At 33.7% G+C, this 24146-nt stretch overlaps 1 protein-coding gene across 1 annotated transcript in view; it reads right to left on the reverse strand.

Annotated features, from left to right (window-relative positions):
- The window catches only part of LOC118739778 (chitin synthase chs-2-like), a 302066-nt gene that overhangs the window by 228973 nt on the left and 48947 nt on the right, over positions 1-24146 (reverse strand). Inside the window, exons 3-4 of the mRNA XM_036471285.1 lie at positions 21782-21948; positions 21589-21715 (exon numbers count right to left, since the gene is read on the reverse strand). Coding sequence (XP_036327178.1) covers positions 21589-21715; positions 21782-21948 — 294 coding nt within the window. The remainder of the gene's footprint in view (positions 1-21588; positions 21716-21781; positions 21949-24146) is intronic.

Genomic DNA, 24146 nt, shown 5'->3' on the forward strand with positions numbered 1-24146 from the left:
AAATAAACGAAACTTCCCAAGACACAAAACGTTTAGAGGAACTAAAGTTAATTTTACAAAAACAAATGCCAAAATATGCTAAAAACAAATTGCTCGAATTATGTTTACAATACGCCGATGTATTTGCCTTAAAAACAGACCTTATGACACTCAATAATTTTTATGAACAGAAACTTCGACTGAATGACAAGACTCCCGTTTATATCAATAACTATCGTTTGCGCCACTCACAACGCGAAGAAATAAATAGACAAGTCGATACTTTACTGCGAAATGACTTAATCGAACCACGCTCCTCTAATTATAACAGTCCATTAATTTTAGTACCAAAAAAAGATCCATCCGGCCAAAAATCGTACCGCATGTGCGTTGACTTTAGGGCGGTTAATAAAAAGCTTATCGCTGACAAATTCCCACTAGCACGTGTGGACGACATATTAGACAACCTTGGTCGAGCAAAATACTTTTCGACTTTAGATCTCTTTTCTGGTTTCCATCAAATACCATTGCATAAAAACTCGCGAGATATAACATCTTTCAGCACTGACAAGGTAGCTTTTCGCTGGAAAGTTTTACCATTCGGTTTAAATGTAGCACCGAATTATTTTTCTCGAATGATGTCAATAGCCTTTTCAGGCGTTTCACCAAATCAAGCTTTTTTGTACGTTGATGACGCCATAGTTATATGTTGTAGTGTTCGAAACTTGCAGAAAGTTTAATCTCAAGCTAAACTCAACAAAGTGCAATTTTCTTCGTTCTGAGGTAACATTTTTAGGGCACAAGTGCTCAGAAAAGGGACTGCTGCCAGACGATTCAAAAATTAACGCAATAAAAAAGTCTGCAAAACCTTCAGATAAAGACGCTGTTCGTCGATTCGTTGCGTTTGCAAATTATTATAGACGCTTCATACCTAACTTTGCGTCTCTGGCAGCACCTTTAAATAGACTGAGTCGAAAAAATGTCGAATTCTTATGGGACAACGCTTGTGAAACTGCATTTCAACACGTAAAATCAGCCTTAATGTCTCCTCAACTTTTGCAATATCCTGATTTTAATGAAGAATTTTTAATAACTGTAGATGCTTCTAAAAACGGGTGCGGTGCTATTTTAAGCCAAAATCATAATGGCAACGACTTACCAATATGTTTCGCTTCTAAATCTTTCAACAAAGCAGAACAAAATAAACCTATTATAGAACTAGAACTTTTAGCTATATATTTTGCTATTAAGCAGTTTCGACCTTATGTTTACGGCACTCACTTTAAGGTGAAGTCTGACCATCGACCCTTAGTGTATCTTTTCAATAGGACCCGTCTTCAAAACTTGCTAGAATACGGCTAGAACTGTCAGAATACGACTTTACAATTGAATACATAAAAGGTAAATCAAACGTGGGAGCAGACGCACTTTGACGCATTACCATTAACGAACTAAGAGACTCGACAAAACATGTTTTAGCTATGAAAACGCGATCAATGACAAAAACGATAGAATTGCGGAACGAAAACAACTACACGGACAGCCCTACAGTACAAGTTTACGATAAATTTTCATATAATTTTTCCAAAAATATACCGCGAATAGTATCGCATTTTGTATACGATAAAAATAACAAAATTTCAAATATTCAAATATGTGCACATTTAAAACACAAGAAACAAGAATTACTTAATTTTGCGAATGTTAACGATACAACTTGTTTAGACGAGTTAATTTTGAGGCTCGATAATGAAGCCGGCAATCGCAACATTAAGAAAGTAGAATGGCCAAAAGATGATATATTTTTCGATCATTTCTCTATCTCTAATTTAAAAACAAGCGGTAACAATATTTTAAAATTTGTACAAATTATCTTAACAGAACCAGTAGAAACAGTAACTGACGACGATAAAAAGTTAAAACTAATGACCATTTATCATAACGACCCGATAACAGGCGGACACTGCGGAATCAAACAACTTTATGCGAAATTACGTACAAAGTATCACTGGAAAAATATGACCCGTGATGTATCCAAGTTTGTTAAAAATTGTTCAAAATGTTTATTAAACAATGTTAAACCTAAAAACAAGGAAAATCTTGTTTTAACGCCAACACCTTGCAAACCATTTGATATTATTGTAATAGACACATTAGGACCCCTACCAAAGTCGAGTAGTGGTAATAGGTTCGCAATCACCATTATATGCGATTTAACAAAGTATTTAGTAACAGTAGCTGTACCAGATAAAAGCGCTAAAACGATTGCATCTGCCATTTTCGAAAGTTTGTCTTAACTTACGGTGTAATGAATTCCATTAGATCAGACTTAGGCACCGAATTTAAAAATGAAATTTTTTCCGAACTAACCAAACTTTTAAAGGTTAAACACGATTTTTCAACCGCACACCATCATGAAACTGTGGGTACTATCGAACGTAACCACAGAGTTTTTAATGAATATTTACGAGCATATTTAAATGAAACATTTTCCGATTGGGATGTTTATTTAAAATATTTTACATTTTTACACAACACAACAACTAACACAGTTTTCGATAATAAATTGTCCCCTTTTGAATTAATATTTGGGAAAAAGGCGACAGTGCCTCAAGATTAATAAAAAGATAAAATTGACCCGATTTATAATGTAGAAAATTACGCGAAAGAAGTTAAATATCGAGTGCAAAAGTCGCACAAAATCGTTAAAGAATTAATTAACAAACACAAAATTCGAAATAAAATAATATACGATAAAACGGCGCGTCCGTTAGCGTTAATGGCAGGGTTCTTGTTCAAAAAGAACCACGCAATAAGCATGAAAACATATACCAAGGGCCATACGTTATAACAAAAATTTACGGTGTAAACGTCACAATTTTTGATGAAGCAAAAAACAAAGAAAAAACAGTACACAAAAATAGAATTCATAAAATAAAATAATGCAAAATTTTCTTGTATATGTATATACGTATGTATACTTACTTTCACTTTATTACCTTATAAACAAAAACAAAAATGTACAAAACAAAAAAATAATAATCTGAAATGTACAAATTTGCAATATGAAATCTAGCTCAAAAGAACAAACAAACAAACAAAACAAACTATTATAAGTGTTTACAAAATATTTTCCCACAAAATTATAATATAAGATTTTTTTTCCAAAATACTAAATGAATTTATTAAACCGAAAGCATTTTACATACATTGTTAAAATTATAACTCAGAAAATCTAAATACAAATATTAACACAAAAAATTTAAATTCCATTTTTCATAAGCAATTAATATGTATTTATGTAAAATTCAATCAAATAGCCTTTTAAACGCGCCTGCTACGAAAGCGCTTGGAACGTGGGGCGTAGCACCCAAACTCAAAAATAAATACACTCACCCACGTACCCTTTGTGCGTGCTGCTGTACGCGCAAATAAGTCGACAATCTGCTCCTGTGATGTTGTTGCTGGGGCCTTCGACTCACCCACGTACTGCGTCTGCTTGGCAGGCTGCCAAAGATACACGGCCGCTCTTATAGTTTTTTAAGTTTAAATAAAAATACACGCGCACACTACGTTCGCTTATAAAATATTTTTACTTTTATTTAATTTTAATTTTCCTTTATAATTTGTTGCGGACAACCGGTTGATTTTAATGACGAGTGACGAATGAATCGCTTTCTTGAAGCCAGCCTACGATACACCTTCTCAGAACGAATGTGGATCGTAAGCTCGCCAGTGCTGACACCACCAGAGAACTTAGATAGATAGAGAAGGTGCAAATTTTTGGAACGTAAAATTGTTTGGCTGAAAAATAAATCAATGGAATATCACCACAGCGCGATTAACATTTCAAGAAGAGTTAACAGAGAAAAATGTAAATTTCTGTTATGATAATGTTATATTTGTTGCAAGTGTCTAGCTATGTGTTGCTAGGTTGCATGTGAATGCAGAAACGTATTCATGTACATTTTTTTAATAAAATTAAATAAATTAATATAGTTAACTTATATTAAATGTACTTTTATATTAGTTAGAATTGCTGATTTGCATTTCTGCATGGCCATTTGTTAAATATAATTTATTCAGTAGTTAATGTTGCTAAAAACTTAAAAAGCATCTGTTCAAGTTCGCTTCTTGTACGAGTATTATATTATGTAAATAGTAAAAATGCATGTTAGTTAAAAAAATGATAAAATTGGTTTTTTCACATACTCACTTTAAAGATGGACGCATTAACAAAAAAATTTACAAAGCAATGCCCTTGTTAACTTCAAAGTTGTTTTTGACTTTTACTGCAATACTCGTAGATATTATTTGTAAATAATAGTTCTGGAGTCAAATGCAAATCCATTTCCCAGGCATGCGCATATGGATACTTGTAGTACATACAGATGCGATCAACTAATTAGCAACGAAATTCAAAATGATATTGTTTGCAAATTATGTTTATTTATTTATTTTTAATAATTTCCTTTAAAACATAATTCAATCTATAACAGAAACCACAATAATAAAAGTTTAAAAGCTTGCACAAATTGCAAAATAATAAATCAAACTTCAAAAAATTGTTATAAAAATTTCAAAATTTTTAATTAGAATATTTAGAAAATTTTCGGGTATGCAGTATTGTAGTCCATTCAATTATAGTATATGAAAGTCCAAGCTTCTAGTCGTTAAAAATTACCGTTCATTTTTTAGAATTTTTTTGTGGAGGGTTGTTCGCATTTTCTTCCATATAACACATGAACAACATTTTTTTTTTGTATGGGGAAAAAACAGCAACACCCCAACAAAAAAAATCTAAAAAATCAACGGTAATTTTTAACAACTTGAAACTTGCACTTTCTTATACTATAATTGAATGGACTACAATACTGCATACCCGAAATTTTTTTTAAATATTCTAATTAAAAATTTGGATGACCATTTCTTGAAGTTTAATTCGTTTTTTTGCAATTTGTGCAAGCTTTTAAACTTTTATTATTGTGGTTTTTGTTACAGATTGAATTATATTTTAAATGAAAATAATTGAAAATAAATAAACATAATTTGCAACAATATCATATTGAATTTCGTTGCTAATTAGTTGATCGCATGTACATATGTACCCCATACACATACTCCAAAATCATTTATTGATAAGGTTCTTGCACATGCACATAACATTACATATCCATATGTATGTACATACTAACTTTCTTCTTATTTGGGGCTGACAAACTTTAACTTAAGAGTCGACTTTATTTCGTCTACGAAAATGCCCCAATAGTTTTGGAGTCTAATGAAAATGCATTTCCCACGCATACATATATAAGTACATCCATACATACGTGCATATTGCTGTCTAAGTACCACGCACATATATACAAATGTACATATGTACAACTCACGGCAGCATACATACACACATACATAATTACGCGCATATTCAAATACAACAATAACTATTTCATTCCTAAACGCATGCGCATATTTCTCAAGGCCAAGTAAATTCTTTCATAAAAACAACCGCAGCACATCTCCCCGCAAATTCATCACCAACAAGCGCAACTTTGGCAATCCGACACAAAAATTCTAAAATCTTAAAATGAAGAAATCTCGGCCAGCCAAGTGAAAAGTGGCAATTATTTTTCTATAACCAGTAAAATAAGTTATCTCGAATCTTGGCAATTTTTGGTAATTTTTGTTAATTTTTGACAAAACACTCAATTTCTCTGTTCCCTTCCAATATTTCAACCATTAACTAGTATTTTAAGGTGTAATTTTAATAAACATTAAATAAAAGTGTACGTTTTCTGCAGGAAAATACATTGATTTTTTTTTAATAAAATCAAAACTTCTAAAATCACAAAAACATATGTGGTTTTATCGGAAGTTCACAGATGTAACGTGGCAACTTAGCTCGTTTTCACATTTTTCGGTCCGAAATTGTAAAATTTTTGTCCATGACGCGCCACGATTTTTGTACAGGTGGGTCAATGTGCCTTGAACACCATTTACATATGTATATACAAAAAAATTATTTTATTTATTTATTAATATTAAAAATTTCTATACTTCAAAGCCTTTATAAAAGTATATTTACATATATGCATGGACGATTTTTAATATTTTTCATCCGTAAGCAATTCTTCAGTACCATAAAAGATTCAAACACATCAAAGTACAAGAAATGCAACGTTCAAGCTAGTGCTACTCCACTGTACATGTGTATATGAATGTATGCATGTATGCGTGTAAAAAATGTCAATTCCAGTTGGTTTTTAACCCATTTGGCGGACATAGATTTTTTGGTTTCAGCTGGTTCCAACTGTTAAGGAAGCACAATTTTTCTGGTTAATCTTGATGAAAGTAACATGTATCGTCGAGAACATGGTAACATGCAGAATTTTAAATTAATTCATATTATTCTCCATATAAAATGTACGAGTATGGATTTATTAAATGTAAACTTATGCGAAAACCTAAATATTTCGTCAACCAAGGGTTAATTTTGGTGGCGTCGTGGCAATTCGCAGAAATTTAATAATTTGTCTTTGGTTGGTGGACGGCGAGGGGAAGACGAAAGCAGTACAATCGTACATATGCATGCACATATTTACATTTATTAATGCATACATATTTATTCGTTTGTCTTTTTGAATATATGAAGAATTTCATATATGTAGTGATTTAGAGATTGGAATTTGAGTGATATACTGTGGCGCGTATGCTAGAGGCGACGCAACTTTTTGGCGTCTCGCCGTTTATCTTGGTTCAAATCCCGGACGGACCAAGTAATAATTTTTTTGTTTGTTTTTTTTTTAATTGTCATATCCATATTCCATTTTAAATTTTACTATTAGCTTTGTTTAAAATAATATTTGTAAATGGATATGTAGGTACAAACGCATGCATAATTTCACATAATCGCTCAAATTTGCCAAAAGTTACTGAAAGCTTTATTGTAAATGTTTTCACTAAAATATTAGTTATTTAGTTATTTATTTTATGCGAATCCAATTTTTATTCCCATTTTTAGAAAGCGCAAGTACAAGCACAAAAATTATTTCATAAGTAGTTAATTTTAAACACAAATATGTATGTACACTGGCAAAGTGAGTGCATCCTGTTTTTTGTTTAATATTTGCAATGTTTTTAAGTTAAACTTTTATGTTATTTTCGACGGGAATTGCGGTTTTATGCATATAGCAAGTGCAATTTGTAAAAAAATAGCGCTAATTTTTTTTTTATTTGTTTGCAAACGGTCATGCGCATTTTATTCTACAAGAAATTCACTTTTATTTGGTAAAAAGTGCAAAAAGCCGTCAGCAATAAATAATCATTACAAATCAACCGGATTTTTTAGCCGCTTAAAACTTGGTCTTGTTCCACTAGAATTAAAAAACCGATCTATCTGCGTACTCAAATTTTTCTAAAAACTCAGATTAAACAGGTCAAAATTTAGACGAGAATTCGTTGAATTTTTCTATGTTCTGTGTAAAGTTTGAAAGTTTGACTTGTATAGTTTTGATTAAAGCATGAACCACATTTTTATAAAAAGATAATAAAAAAAAATAATTGAAAAACATTGCAAATATTAAGCAAAAAACACCATGCACTCACTTTTGATTGCCAGTATATGTATGTGTGTAAACTTTATGCCAAACTATCATTATTTTAAATTGTATTTGCATCTTCATAAAAGGAGAACAAGATAAAAAATTTAACAAAAATTACAAATTAATGAAAATTATGTGAAGATTTACCATATTTTCGTTTATTTGCTCACAAAGAACATCACATTTCATGTTGCTCATCATTGTATTATGTTATCAACATTAAATTCAACAGAATTTTTACATTCCGACTTGAACTTTTCTAACGCTGTTAATTTTTCGTCTGCGAATAGTTTCCACTTTCAGTTTGCACCTTCTCTATCTATCTAAGTTCTCTGACACCACACGCGATGTAATTTTATTATTTTGGGCAACATAAGTGTTGCCATATAAGGTGTTACCACATCGCTTGTAGTGCCATTACACCAACCGCCTATGGGAAAAGAAGTTTTACAAGATGATCAGACTTCTAAAATCTTCTTTCCACATAGTATGTCAAATTGCTTTGGAAGAACGAAAATGTTATATTAACTTTCTTTCCCCCCTTTTATTCGTTCGTCCATAGCAATTTGGAAATGCATACTCCATGACATACTAACTAAGTATACATTATATAAAATTACTTAATCGTAATGAGTATTAGGCTAAACTAATTTCAAGTTGAAAAAAAAATAAATTAGTCTTATATTAAATAAAATTTTTTTTTTGTTTTCAGAAATATTTAACTATACATTTTAATGTTTGATTTGAAAGTATTTTATAGTACAATATTTGTTCATTAAAAATTTTGTAGTCTTAAGTAACATTTATCTTTTGTAGTTTAAAGTATTGTAATTTAGTTATTACAATTTTGTTTCTTATAAATAAACGTAAGTACATTTAAAGCATCTCTAATATTTAAATTGCGTTTATATAAATTAAGGAATTGTGTTCATCTGGCGAATAATTTCTATTTTGTGAATATTTCATTTTATATATTTTTTTGTTTATTTTATTGACTTGAAAAATTCATATACATACCTGTTTTTGTTATATTTTGAAATAATAGTTGGTTGAGATGAGAGTTTCAACCATGATAAAAACATTACAAGGTAAATTCATTCTCTCAATTCGTCGGCCATGATTTTGTTCTGACGTTTGCCAACATTTTAAAATCGTATAAAATTGAAAATAAAAAAATTAAATTGTTCACAATTGTTGTTGTTTGATATTGAAAATGAGAATGTGTGTGTGCGTTTGAGTTTTGATTTTAAAATTATATTGTTGGCAAACGTCAGACTGCCTCTCAATGGTTTTACCTTGTTATGTTTTTATCATGGTTTCAACTAACTTTTTGAACTCTATTTTTGTGGATTGTTTTTACTTTATCTTTTCTGTCCCAGTCTGAAAAAGTCCCATTTAGGTATGCACGTAAGTATTCTTTGAAAACGCGATGATTTCGCTCAATTGTGCCTACTGTTTCGTGATGGTGTGCTGTCGAAAAGTTATGATCAATCTTTAAGAGTTTTGTTAGTTCCGACAATATATCATTTTTATATTCAGTTCCTAAATCTGATCTGATTGAATTCATTATGCCGTATACTAGTATGTGACTTTCAAAAATACCAGAGGCGATCGTTTTGGCGCTTTTATCTGGAACAGCAACGGTTACCAGATACTTTGTCAGATCACAAATCATAGTAACAGCGAACTTGTTACCGCTTGTTGATTCTGGCAAAGGCCCTTTGTATCAATTATCACTATTTCAAAAGGTTTGTTAGGTGTGGGCGTTAAAACGAGATTTTCTTTTGTTTTTGGATTTGGCTTGTTTAGTAAACATTTTTCGCAAATTTTGATATATCGCGGGTCATATTTTTCCAAAAATATTTTGTACGGATTTTTGCATATAGTCTTTTGAGTCCACAATGTCCTCCACTTATTGGGTCGTTATGGTATATTGTCATAAGTTGGTGTTTCTTTTCGTCGTGGGTCACAGTTTCGACTGGATCCGTCAATATAATTTGTAAGTTCTTTAAAATTTTATTTCCGCGGTCTTTTAAGTTTGTAATTGTAAAATATACGAAAAATAAATCATCTTTAGGCCATTCTAACGTCTTAATATTACGACTGTTGGCTTCGACTTCAAGCCGCGAAAGTATCTCATCGAAATTCGTTTTTTCGTTAACAATCGTAAAATTAAGTAACTCGAGTTTTTTGTGTTTTAAATGTGCACAAACTTGAAAATTTTATTATTTTTATCATATACTATATTTGTTTTCACCCGGGGTATTTTCTTTGAGAAATCATATGAATATTTGTCATAAACCTGTAATTTAATTTTGTCATTGCATTCACTATCGTACTTTAATTGTGTTTTATTCGTCATTGATCTTGTTTTTATTGCTAGTACTTGTTTAGTTGAGTCTTTTAGTTCGTTCATTGTAATCCGTGACAATGCGTCCGCTCCTACATTCGATTTTCCTTTTATATATTCAATTGTAAAGTCGTATTCTGATAGTTCTAAGCGTAATTGATGACGGGTCCTTCATGTTAAAGAGATAAACTAAGGGTCGATGGGCAGATTTCACCGTAAAGTGAGTTCCGTAAACATACGGTCGAAACTGCTTGATCGCAAAATATATAGCTAAAAGTTCTAGTTCGATGATCGGTTTATTCTGTTCTGCTTTGTTGAAAGATTTCGAAGCGAAACATATTGGTAAGTCATTTCCGTCATGGTCTTGGCTTAATATAGCACCGCATCCAACCTTCGAGGCATCGACAGTTATAATAAATTCTTTCGTGAAGTCTGGGTATTGTAGCAATTTTGGGGAAATTAACGCTGATTTTAACGATTCAAAAGCATTGACGCACGCATTGTCCCAAGTAAACTCAACTTTTTTTATGCCTAATTTGTTTAAGGGCGCTGCCAGAGACGCAAAATTTGGTATAAACCGCCTGTAATAATTAGCAAACGCGACGAAACATCGAACCGCATCTTTATCAGTCGGTTTTGTATATTTTTTAACAGCGTTTATTTTGGTGTCGTCTGGCAACAGACCTTTGGCTGAACATTTATGGCCTAGGAATGTAACTTCCGGCCGAAGAAAATTGCATTTATTGGGGTTGAGTTTTAGGTTGAAGTTTCGACAAGTCTCAAAAACTTTCGCTAAATTTTTTATGTGATGTGCTTCACTACATCCAATAACGATTATATCGTCAACGTAAAGAAATGCCACATTGGGCGGAATACCGGAAAAACCGATTGTCATCATACGCGAAAATGAATTTGGTGCTACATTTAACCCAAACGGTAATACTTTCCATCTAAAAGCTCCTCGGTCCGTACTGAAAGAGGTTACGTCACGTGAATCAATATGTAAAGGGATTTGATGAAACCCTGAAAAAAGGTCTAAGGTTGAAAAATATTTCGCCCGTCCAAGGTTATCTAGAATGTCGTCTAATCGAGCAAGAGGGAACTTATCGGCAATCAATTTTTTGTTAACAGCACGGAAGTCTACGCACATACGGTACGCTTTTTTTCATTAATATCTTTTTTTGGAACGACAATTAAAGGACTATTATAATTCGAGTAACTTTCTTCGATTAATTCATTTTCTAATAACTTATTAACTTGGCGATTTATTTCTTCACGCTGGGAATATGGTAATCGGTAATTTTTAATGTAAACTGGGTTATTGTCTGTCAAACGTAGTTTTTGTTCGTAAAAGTTATTTAAAGTCATTTTATCATCGGGAAAAGCAAGTATGTCTGCGTAATCTACGCACAAGTTAAGTAATTTGCTTTCAGCGTAACTAGGAATTTGTTTTTTTTCAAAACGTTAATCAGTTCTTTTGTCCGGTTGTCATCGTTTCTTGTCTTATTAATGGAGTAAACGTTAAAATTAGAGAGTTTTTCAGTCCGAATGTTACAGTTCTTTACGTATTTTATTTCGTTTGTGGTATTTATGACTTTGACGATTGGGTTGCTTGTACTAATTATGCATCTTGCCGTGAATACACCGTTATCGATTTCCTGTGATTCCCCAAAAAGTGGTTCTGGTGAACTTCCTAAATTAAAAAGACGAAAAACTTCGCATCTGGGTGGAATACGCAGGTATCGCTTTCAGTTCCGTGAAGATCCGGAATCGCGACTTTTTTGTTACCTACCCAGAAGGAAATGAAATTGCTTGCGTAGCTGATAACGCATTCATTGAATTTTAAAAAGTCTTTACCCAATATGCCGTCTGCTGGAATATTAAAGTCGTCGTTAACCACATGTGACGTATGTTTTATAAAAAAGTCCGAAAAGGTCAAATTTGTCGTTATTTTACGCAGAGTAGCAACAGTATTAGAAGTAACGCCCGTTATGCGGATAGTATCATTGGTATCAATTGGAAAATTTTTGCAAAAGCTTGAAATTTTTATTAAAGAAATGTCGGCTTGTGTGTCGACCAAAAATGTACATAACTTATTAGACCCGGAAACTTGTAATTGAATAAGATCTGAATAATTTAAGTTTAAGCAGTAAATGCTTTTTGCTGTAGAAAAATCGTTTAGTTGTTTAACTCCTGCTCCCCCAGTGTTCTCTCCTGAGGGGCATGAGCGTTTAAAGCACGGACATTTGCATTCCTACTCCTACCGTTTGCTGTTCGTGCATTATTGTTCCTATTGGTGTTGTTGTTGGAATTAACCCGTGAACCATTGTTGTTATTATTATAGCGGTTTCCATTAGCGGGTCGATATCGTTGACTGTTACGGCTATTGAAGTTATTATTATTAGAAGAAAAAAATGACCTATTATTCCTATAACCAGTAAAATTGCGAGTTGCGTTAGTCCCACGATAGCCACCACGTGAATTTCTAAACGTGTTGATACCACGCGATCGAAAAGTTAAAACCTGACGCTCCTTCACCTCATTATTCTGCTCTACAATTAGTTTTGCAACTACGTCTTTAGAATCGGAAAATTTTGTTGAGGCTAAAATAGATTTTACTAAGTCAGACCTGGCGTTTAGAGGACACACGTTAACAGTTTGCTCAATCGCCATTTCGTGAGCCTTTTCTTGAGTCATTCCTTTTATAATTAACGACCGCTCAAGTGAATCGGATAATTCTTCAACGCGTTTGGCAAAGTCTGAATAATTGTTGTTGTTAACGTGTAACGCCGCTATTTTCCCTGCCACAACTTTCGAGTTGTCAGGTTTGATTCTATTACGTAGAGCAGATTTATATCACTAACAGAATTTATTTGTGTAGGTATGGCCTCGCGGGCTTTGCCCTCTAACTTGGATTTCAAAAATGCGATTAATGTACTGGTCAAATTTTCTTCAGCTAAGTCCTCAATCAAACTAATCTTATCCAAGAACGACTCGAGCGCTAACGGATCCCCACTATAATTTTCTCTAATAATCGAAGCACAAAGGCTTATAAAAGACTTCTTTTGCTCTGCTGTGGCCATTTCTGTAAAAACTTTGGAATAAATTGAAAAATTAGGTGAACTAGTTGCACTTGCTGGAATCTCTAGTACACTTAGCGAATCTTTTATGCTTGGAAGCGAAGCGCTTCTTTTAGTGGCAAAACTCACTGAAGCTTGTGATTTTGCGTCGGAGTACTCTTCTTCGCTATCAGAGTTAGTTAAATCTGTTTTGAAAATTAATGCTAGAGGCTCTATTGGAATTTTAATCTGAGAATTCAATTTTATAAAACACTTGCTTAAAAGATCCTTGCAACGTTTTAACTTTACCTGTACTTCACTAAACTCACACGATTCGCTATGACCCGTGACGTGTAATAAAATGTTACTGGACGAATTTATAAGTGAATCTCTATACTCGTTAAGTTTTGTTGCATTTGTCGAAAGAGGACGATTTTGCAAAATACGCTTCGTAATTTTTAAAAATTCTGAATAATTTTCTTTAAATACTTCGTCAAATTTGGTCATAACACGTTAAGTTTAATAAAATACAAGAAAAATTACTTCTGCTAACTGCCGTTCACCGAGTTTAAAAAAAATGAAAAGTAAAGTTTACAAACTGTATTGAGTTATGTCCTTTTAGACCACAATCCGCTGAAATTTTCATGCAAAGAAGCTGGGAGTGTTTCACATGCAAAAGGAGTAGGTTTTTATCGTGCAAATTCACATGCAAATTAAAAGTTAGCTTTTTTCTTTAATGTTTTTATAATGTATTTCAAAAGATTTCAAAGATTGTCGAATATTTAAATTTTGGTACACATGTACATCAGTATATGGTTTTGTATTAACTTTCGATAAATTCAGCAAGTTGTATTTTTAGAAAAAAAGATAAAGCAATAAAATCGATCTGGAAAAATTGTATTGAGTCACTTAAAGTAGTAAATTTTAATATTGTTGATAAAGAAACTTATATTGAATCACTTAAAGCTAGTAAAGTTTAATGTTGTTGAGAAGCGTCCCTTATATCTAGGTGGATACTTGAAAATTTTAGTTTTTATATATTTAAAAAAAAAAATAATTTCTTTGAAAACTTGTTTTCCCTTTTTTTAAATATTCGCTTAAGTTTAATTTTTATAGGCTCTATTTGGATTTAAAATTTTAGTCGAAGGCTTTGAAAAATGGAGTAATAGAAGCATATATACTTCAGAACTTTTAGTTCAATTATGTCAATTCAATTTCGAAAAAAAATTTGCTTTATTTTGTTAATCAAATGAAGCACTTAGTGCTAGAAAAATTGAGAAATAGAAGTACATATATGTATATGTATGTACGTGTTTCAATTGTATATTCGAAAATTTCACTTTTTTTTGTTAATCAAATGAGAGTACATATATATATGTATATGCATGTGTCAATCATAAATTCAAATTTTTTTTCCCCCGCTTTAGGTCCTAACATGATACAAAAAAGAAGGTAGTTTCAATAAACAACTTTTTGATTAAAAAGCAGATTTTTGACAATTGCTCAATTGTGAAAAATTCGAAGCGGCATTACCCAATTGTAAGTTTTTTGGTGTGGGACATTTTATATTCTAAATTTGGGATTATAAAGTAAATAGTTGTATTAATATATACCTTTTAAAACTAATCAATATCTTATTTTGAAAACGTTTAAATTTTACATTAAATTCGATAACAACTTGCCAAATTATTATTTTAATATTAATACAATTTTAGTGAACATATTTTAAAATTATGTTAGTGTCCTCATGTCATCTTATTAATTCACAATGTAGTTTTCTATATCGGATACGTGATTCTGATGTAATTCTGAAATTACACATTTACACAAATTACTGAAATTACACATTTCGATGTGTTATTTAATACATATTGTCTTTGTCCATTTAACAGCAATGGAATTTACTTTGGAACTCATGGGCCGTAAAATTTTTCTAGCAACACATATTGTTTTCACATACAATTTTGACACACCCAAAATTGAAGGATAAAATAAATAGATAAAAACAAATTTTCAATAAAACTGATTTGTGTAGTCCAGGGTCGTGTTTAGTAAATTTTTTGGAGGCTGTTTTAACATATCCTATCTTATTATATATTTCTTAGCTTTTCTACATTCTGAGAAGTTGAGTAAATGAAGTCTAATATTCTTTTTTGGTCAACTACGATGTTTGATTTCATTTTTTGCAATCATTAGTTCATTTCGCTTGAGGAGTCACAATGCCCATACCGGCTTTTTTTGAAATTTCGGACACAAGTTTTCCAATAATGGTTATAGGCTAAAACAAAACCGATATCTAAAGTGCGTGTAGAACCTCCCATAGAAATCGAATTTTTCATAGTGCATATCTCTGGAAGTATTTGTGGTAGAGTCCTGGAACTTTGTATGGATATATGTATATAAAGTCAATCTTAAGCTCATGGAAAAATAAGAGTTAGCGGTATAAGCCAAATAAACTAAAATTCTGGTGACGCATAAAAACCTCTGGAAGCATTTACCTAGAATACAGAGATAAGGTATTTTTCCAACGAAAATATGTACAGAAAAACGGGCGCCACACCTTCTGGAAAGTAACATGATCACAGGGTGTATCCCGAAAACCATTTTAAGCTAAACCTTCAGGGATTATATTCTTGCCAAGACCCACAGGCATAAGCCGAAATTGCGTCGCAAGTTTTATGATCGGCTTGGGTAAGGTTTAACCACTTAACCCCCCTTTGTTTTCGTCGCTACTGAATTCTATAAACTGTCAGCTTTCACACAATTTAAAATATACATGTGTATTTAAAAATGTCATGAAAATTGTGTTGCTAGCTTCATGTTGCAAAATGTTTCAAGGAAATGTTGTGGAATTTCACACTTATTTCTTGTTTATTTCTTATTATGCTATGCTTAAGAACAAAATATTTTTAAATCGACAAAACATTAATAAGAAAATTTGAAGGATTTTAGATATTGGGTATGGTAGCACGAAATGTCACAATCTGCTTAATTGTCAGGTTGTTAATATGGCGACGAAAAAGTGACAATGGAACTACCTTGTTTTTTGTATCATGGGTCCTAATGTGTAGGCATACTTATATGTAGCTCAAATTTTTTGAAAATTGATTTACGTTTTCTTCTTCTTTTCTTTTTTTTTTTTGATTTGAAAAGTCACTTTTTCCCACAGAGCCGATTTGACAATTTTTATAAATTGAAAATAAGGCACATAAATACAGGTAGAAGCCAAAATGACGTTGCTCTCATGAGAACCAAAACTTTAAACTTCAACTTGTTTTTCTTTTATTTCCTATATTTCGTTACGCTTTGAATGTCATATCGTTGTTTTTTTTTGAATGTTCGTTAATAACAAATTTTAATTAACATTTGAATTTTTGTAGTGTTGTGCAGTTTATACTTAATGTATGTGTTAAAAATGCAACACCGAAGCGTTGTTTTTTATGTGGTGTTAAATATGAAGCAGATACCATTTAACGTGCCTCAATGTCCTTCGCGTAAAGAGCGTTGCGAAAGCAGCTGTGGGCCAGAGCCGCAGCGAAATGCCTTGCTGTGCGTTAAACATTTTAAAGCAGCCGATTTCATAAATGCACCGGGAGGTTCAGGAAAGGCACGTTTGATGCCAAGTGCTGTTCCTATGACCCTTATGCCGGAAAGTCCCTCCAACAACACTGCAACTCATAAATTAAAAACATAAAACAACATACAAATTAACAAATTTTAACTAAAGAAAAATAAATAAATAGCAACAAAACTTCAAATTTACTCAAAAACGTCAACCAGCGAAATGTAATTTTTTATTTTTCCTTACACACGCTCATTTTTATTTTTACTCTCCCGAAAACTTTGACTTTTGTAGGTTTGATGTCAATTTGGCTTCTACCTGTTTTTATTGTACCATGAATTGAAAAGATGAAATGAAATGAGTGATTAAAAATTCAATGCAGCAAAAGTCTCAATAATGAGGATATTTCATACAGGGTATGTGCCCCTGAGAATTAATAAACAGCATAAGAAAAATATAAAAACTTAAAATTAATGTGCCTTACTCGCACCGGCTTCGCTGCATCGCTGGTGTTGTTGTACTGCCCTCTGGTAACATGATGCCATTTAAAGTCTCTTCTCCCACGCCGCTGTCTTCCGTTGTTGCCAAGTCAGTTAAATAGCACTATACTTTAGTTGGTGTTTGCGATGTTCGTTGCGTTGTTGCCGTGATGTCCGTTAGGCACGTATATATATAGATATAAGTCGTGGCGTGGTTTGCTGTAGCTGTACTCTAGCTTGCCGTTATATGTAAATTGTGGCGTGGTTCTCGATGTACAAAATGTTGTTTTTATTGTACAATTTTCCGTTGTAATGTTGTACTTATGTACGCGATGGCGTTGGTTGCCGTTATTGATGCGTATGTATGTATATGTACAGTTGGTGGTGGTGGCGTGATTTTATATGAACTTAAGTACCGCTACATATTATATGTACATACATACCGCTACATACATATACGCGTTTTGCCGCCTAGACGATGGCGTGGCTGTACAAAAATTATGGCTGCTCCCCTGGAACCACGACCACGAACCGAGGGACTAAGATTTTACGGCGTCCCGTGCAAACCACGACCACTTACCACAATTATTGGTGTTTTAGGCAGTTTTCATCTTTTCCCGGACACCACGGCTCCTTGGCACGGTCGCCATTTAAACGCGCCTGCTACGAAGGCGCTTGGTACGTGGGTCGAAGCACCCAAACTCAAAAATAAATACACTCACCCACGTACCCTTTGTGCGTGCTGCTGTACGCGCAAATAAGTCGACAATCTGCTCCTGTGGTGTTGTTGCTAGGGCCTTCGACTCACCCACGTACTGCGTCTGCTTGGCAGGCTGCCAAAGATACACGGCCGCTCTTATAGTTTTTTAAGTTTAAATAAAAACACACGCGCACACTACGTTCGCTTATAAAATATTTTTACTTTTATTTAATTTTAATTTTCCTTTATAATTTGTTGCGGACAACCGGTTGATTTTAATGACGAGTGACGAATGAATGGCTTTCTTGAAGCCAGCCATATAAGATGTTACCACATCGCGTGTAGTGCCATTACAGCCTCATAAGTTATTTACGAAAATAATTACTTAATTTTATTTTACAAATACGATACTTTGCCAATTAAATAACTTTTAATAAATAAAATAAGTAATAACAATTAAGTAAATACAATAGCTTTTATTTAAATATCTAATATTTACCAAAACTTAAATTGATCTGAACGAACGAATGAAAGAGGGAGGAATATCCCCTAAGCATTTCTTAAATTCGTTCCTTCAAAACAATTTAATTCTGATTATAAATTTTGGGCAAGAAGAATATGGCAAAATTGATCACTTTGCCAAATTCTTCTTTTTCCAAAGGAGGGTGATGTAATGCGATAAAAGCATACAATTTGCAACCCTATAAATCACCTTGTATGAACACACCTTAAAGCTAATCTAATACAATAATTTACGATATTAAAAATGCAACACTGTTCTATGTATGACAGCTGCTAGGCTTATGTCAAAAGTGAAAAAATAAATTGGCGGCATTCGCCCGCGTACCTTCAACTCGAACACAAGTACTTTTTCTTTAAATTAAATTCGACCTGCTAGCCACCAAGGCATCGGGTGCAGTCAGCAGCTTCGGGCAACAAACGTTTGCCTGCACCAACGCAGCACCAAGCAGGCGTTGGCCGGCATCAGAGCCGGCGGAGCACCAGGGCTCCGCGAGAAGCAGCCAGCAGCACTGCCCTTGACAAGTCGGGCGTTGGCCGACAGCAGCGCCGGCGGAGCACCAGGGCTCCACGTGTCAAAGGTACGCCCGTTAACGAACGAAGTGGAATTTATCCGCTTTGACAGTAGAATGCGCAACACGCATTTATAATTTGAACCACTTTTTGTGGGTTATAATGCAGCGTTCTGATTAAGCAGCGGAAGCGGCTTTTTAACACTCCAATTGTTCTCTCCACAATATTTCTCGCTGAGGAGTGTACCATATTAAATTTATATTCGCGGGAGTTATATTGTGGATCTCTGTATGGTGTTAAAAGGAATGGTTCAATGGGATAGCCGCCGTCTCCTAACAGCCTGTGGTTTTTTTCGCCGGCCTCATATTGGCTTAGATAAAATAGTCGAGCGCTGCTTATATTTCAGATAAAAGAGTCGTGGCTTGAACCAGGATATCTTGCACCAACCGCTCGAATTAACATATCGTTATCACAAATTTAAAAAAAAAATATATATATATAAAAAGTTAATAGAAGTACCTACACATTTCACTTTTTTAAATTACAATCATCGTATTCATGCTGAAATACCCTTTCCGATTAAAACATATATACTCATCAACCGAGGGCTTTAAAATTTTTACGGGGACACACGCATCCAGTAATGTCTGGAATGCGGTATTTTGTGTAGAAATATTCCCTTGCCCTTCATTTTTCGCTGTCGTTCATTTCAAGTTTAACCCAGCATATACAATTTGACTGTTCTAGGGCTTTCAGCAATTCCCTTATCACCACCGACACCGTGCTCCTCGCTAAGCACACGCTCAAATCGTTACCCACAGATCTTTGATAATACCATGTTCTGACCGACATCGAAAAGATGTTTTCGTTCGTAAAACTGGTTTTCGACCTAAAACTTGTGTTTTCGTCCATGTAAAATCTGTCAAACGAAAACTAGTTTTCGCTGAAAACCACTTGAAAACTCACGTTCCACTCATCCATTCCATCGGTATCTGCACTAGTTTTTTTCGATTACTTATCGAAGTGGAAGTCATATTTTATCATCTTTAATACGTCATTTCGGATTTATTGTTAATTGGCCGGCCAAAATAAAGTAAGCATGGAAGTAAAAGGTTGTTAATGAAAAGAAATTGTAGGAAAAGTATTTTGGTTTTGTTTTTGTGTAGCAAAACTGTAAACAAAGGATGAAAGAAATGTCAACGAAAACACCAACAGTCGGTATGAACAGCCTTCAGCCCACAATCCCAAAACTCGTTTTCAAGGTGTTTTCGTTGTCGGTCAGAACATGGTATAAGATCCCTCAGCGAAAAATCTTAAAGCCGCTGCAAGTTGTAGCACCGGAAAAATGGATAACCAATCTAACTTGTATTTTATTACGTCTAACACCGTTCCAAAAGCTTCCTTATTAAGGCGATATTGGTCAATAAACCTGCAAAATCGTAGACGTTTCTTAACGAAGCAGCAAATGTGAGATCTACGGCGAATGCACTTACGTTGCCTCTGGCAGTTCCAGCGGATTGCTCTTGTTTCGCAAAATTTTTCGCTGTATTTTTTGAGTGGATTCTCTAGTGTCATTCATTAAAAGCAAAAATACCATGGCAGAAGTCATATTTGTTCACTTTTCAATTTAATTTCTTACTTTACAACAAACAAAACAGCTGATTCGAATATCGCTTGTGCCTATCTTCGAAAAAAGTAAAGTCAAGTCATTTTCATAACACCATTTCAAACCGATATCGGTTTCAAATTTCGACAATTTTCAATTCCGATACCTTTTTTGTAACATCTCCGTTACAGTTAATAGTTAGCACTAGTGTGCGTGTAAACAGATTAAAGCTACGTATAAGCTAACGTCACTCCCTGCAGGGTTTATTCGTTATATGGAAGCAAATAGGAGAAAGAAAGTTCTAAAAAATCAACGGTAATTTTTAGTCATTCAAACTTTCACATTATCAGACTAAAATTGAATGGGCTATAGAACGGTGACAGGTAATAAGATCAACGGAAATAAGGTCAATTGACTTTATTTCCCACCCTGGTGCGAAATAAAGTCAATTGACATTATTACCTTTTTAAAAACGAAATAAAATCAATTGACATTATTTCTCTTTCAAACATTAAATTTGCTTAGCTTCGCGGCGGGCCGCGTCAGCGCGCTACACCGCGCGCGTCGCGCTCGCGCCCCGCGCACACCGCGTCACGCTACGCCGCGTCCGCACCAGGGTGGGAAATAAAGTCAATTGACCTTATTTCCATTGACCTTATTACCTGTCACCTATAGAACTGCGTACTCAAAAATATTCTAACACTTCTGAGAAAAAAGTTTGAAATTTGAGTGAAAGGTTGTTGCATTTCTTTTAGTCTTTTACAAAACTTAAAACTTGGGTTTATATGGGCTTTGTTAGAGAATGAACTGTGTTTTAATTGAAAATTCTTAAAAATGAATAGTTAATTATAAGTGGCAAACCATACCACTTTAAAATGGGGGTACTATATATATGGCCTATACTGTATATTATGTATGTATATAAAAAACATATATAATTTATGTCATATGTTATACGAAGTAAAAAAAATTTCAGATGGTAAACAAACATGGTATTACCATATGTATAATAGCATATTTACAATAAAAAAGTGGGGAAAATTTTACAATTAAACATTTTTGGAAACGAACCTTTAAAAAAAGTGGTTCGGTTTTCGGTTCGGACCAAACATTTATGGAAAATGGTTCAGTTAATTAGCAGAGAAAACGGTTAATCCGGTTCAAACCCGGTTCACGTCCCTGGTGTTGAGGCAATTTCAAATTCATCTCTAAAGACTTACTCAGAAGACTAGGAACAAAGCAAACTGCATTACAAAGCATTAGTGCTTGAATAGAATTCAACTGAGGCATCACGAAGAACACTAATATTGCCATTCCGATGGTATGCAACATTTCAAAAGACAGTACCTGTAAACCAAACCTTGCTATACATATGTGTTTAATGAAGTTTATTTTTAATTGAGAATCGCTTACCAATATAAATTCCATCCAAGTAGGTGACTTCACATCCTTGAAGGTGCAGATACGTAAGGCACGGAAAAATGTAAAAACCTCGGGTGCCGCGAATGCAAATATCAAAGCCCAGGTCCATGTGTATTGCTCCTCCTTCGGTAAAACTGCTGTAAAGAATTCTTCCACACCTTAAGGAAGCAATATACATAAATACGCATTAGGTTGTGTCACACATTACTTTATGTTGTGGTTTTAAGCTCTTCATATCTATCGCTCTTTTTAAGCGGCTCCAAAAAGGGAGGAGGTTAAATATTTGTCTTGTGTAAGTTTTTTATATTTATTTGGTAACGGATTTAAATGGTTCTTTTTGCGTTGGGTTAAAGACACTTCACACTGGTACCATTTAAATTTTACCAAAACCGGTAGAGTTAAAACAATGATAATTATAAATGATTATCATAATGATGAAGATAATTATAATTATCATTAATGATAATAATGGTAATTTTTGTGCTGAAGATAATTACAATGCCAACGATGACATGAGTTAACTAAAAATAGTAAAATAGACTTATTTCAAAAATAAAAAATAACTTTAAAAAATAGGACAAACGAGTAGTACAAAATTAAAAATTATATTTTTAAACTTAAGTAGCCACTGAAGAACTAAAAAATAATTAAATGCTTATATACATATATACAGCAACAATTATTTGTATTAGGGTGCCAATTAAAAATGTTTTTTTTTGGAAATTTCAAGACCTACCCCCTAATTTTATTAGTTTTTTTGAGAAATATTATTGCCTATTTTTATAGATTTTTTAAAGGTCATTTAGAGGTCGCGTCCTGTCGATTTGGGTCAGAAAGTACGTTTTTATAGATTTATGAGTTTTTGAATGACTGTTTTTCGATTTCAAAGATCAAATATGGTCTGAGAACACGATATATAGGCCTTTAAAATAGCATATAATAATCTACTGTCGGACTCGGCTTGTTGGGATTTTTTATCGGGTAAAATAAAAAAAGCCCATATTTCTCTTAATTTTTAAAATTTTGAACAGCGATAATTTCCACAATTTCAAAATATGTAGTACTATCTAAAATTAGATCTATTTTTAAATAAACTGATAGCTCAGTTATTGCAATCGCATACAAATTTTCGAAGTTAGGTGACTTTTCTTAAATATGGCCTTGAGTTTATATTGTTTATGTACCGGACTTTCAGATTTTTCGAGCAGTGTGGCTAAGGAGTTCATAAATATTTATTCAAAATTATAAATATACAATGGCTCTTTGGCAAAGAAGTGTCTTTTCAGGAAACTTTAGGAAATGGGGGCGGCACCGCCCACTTATATCATACATGTGTATCTTAAAAACTACTTGACCGATCTCAACCAAATTTGGTATACACATTGCGCTTGGGCTTCTTAAGCGCAATATTGAAAATTTTTGAATCGGACAAATACCACGGGCTCCACCAACGTAACGGTAATTCCAAAAAACTCAAAGCTAGCTATATTTTAGGGGGAGTAGATTTTGTCCGATTTCAAAAATATTCAAGACGGTACTTAAGGAGCCTAAGCACAATGTCGAGATCAATCAAGTAGTTTCTGAGATATGCACATATCATATAAGTGGGCGGTGCCACCCCCATTTTCCTAAAATTTCTTGAAAACCACTTCTTTGTCTTGGTCTGTACCGTCAAGTTGTTTCAAGCTTCTTTCATTGATTTTGACATTTTCGTTGTTTCCCATTTAAAGAAGCAAAAAGTTGCATTCAACAAAATTGAAACAGGTAAAAGCAAATAGAAAACACAAGAGAGTGAGCGAGAGTGGATTTCAAGTACATACTTGAATCAAGTAAATCGGGTGTTACTTCGAAAATAATTTATGATGACGAACATGGCAAACGTTTAAAGGACTACGATTTGAGGGCATGCACCTGGAATGTCCGGACCTTTAATGGGGAAGGTGCCTCTGCCCAGCTGGTTGATGTCCTCGTAATGACAGAAGCTGAAATCACCGCTATCCATGAGAAGCGTTGGACGGGGCAAGGCAAGCAATGCATGGGGCCTTGCGACGTCTACTACAGCTGCCATGTAAAGGAGCGCAAATTCGGTGTTGAATTTGTGGTGGGAAAGAGACTCCGTCACCGAGTACTGTTGTTGTTGTTGTTGTAACAGCATACAAATTCCCCAAAGAGATTTTGGGGAGTGTTGCTGGAGTGGTGGCAGTCCTTGGCCAGATATATATCTATCTGGGTCGTTCCGGTTACGTAGACCCGACTGTCGTGGGAACATATCATTAAATCGTTAATAGTACCCGTTAGAGATGAGTTGAGGACTAATTGATCTCCAATTATACCCATAAGGGATGAGTCGAGACTA

Source organism: Rhagoletis pomonella, unplaced genomic scaffold, assembly GCF_013731165.1.
Source record: "Rhagoletis pomonella isolate Grant_MI unplaced genomic scaffold, Rhpom_1.0 Rhpom_scaffold_00005, whole genome shotgun sequence".
NCBI classification, from domain to species: domain Eukaryota; kingdom Metazoa; phylum Arthropoda; class Insecta; order Diptera; family Tephritidae; genus Rhagoletis; species Rhagoletis pomonella.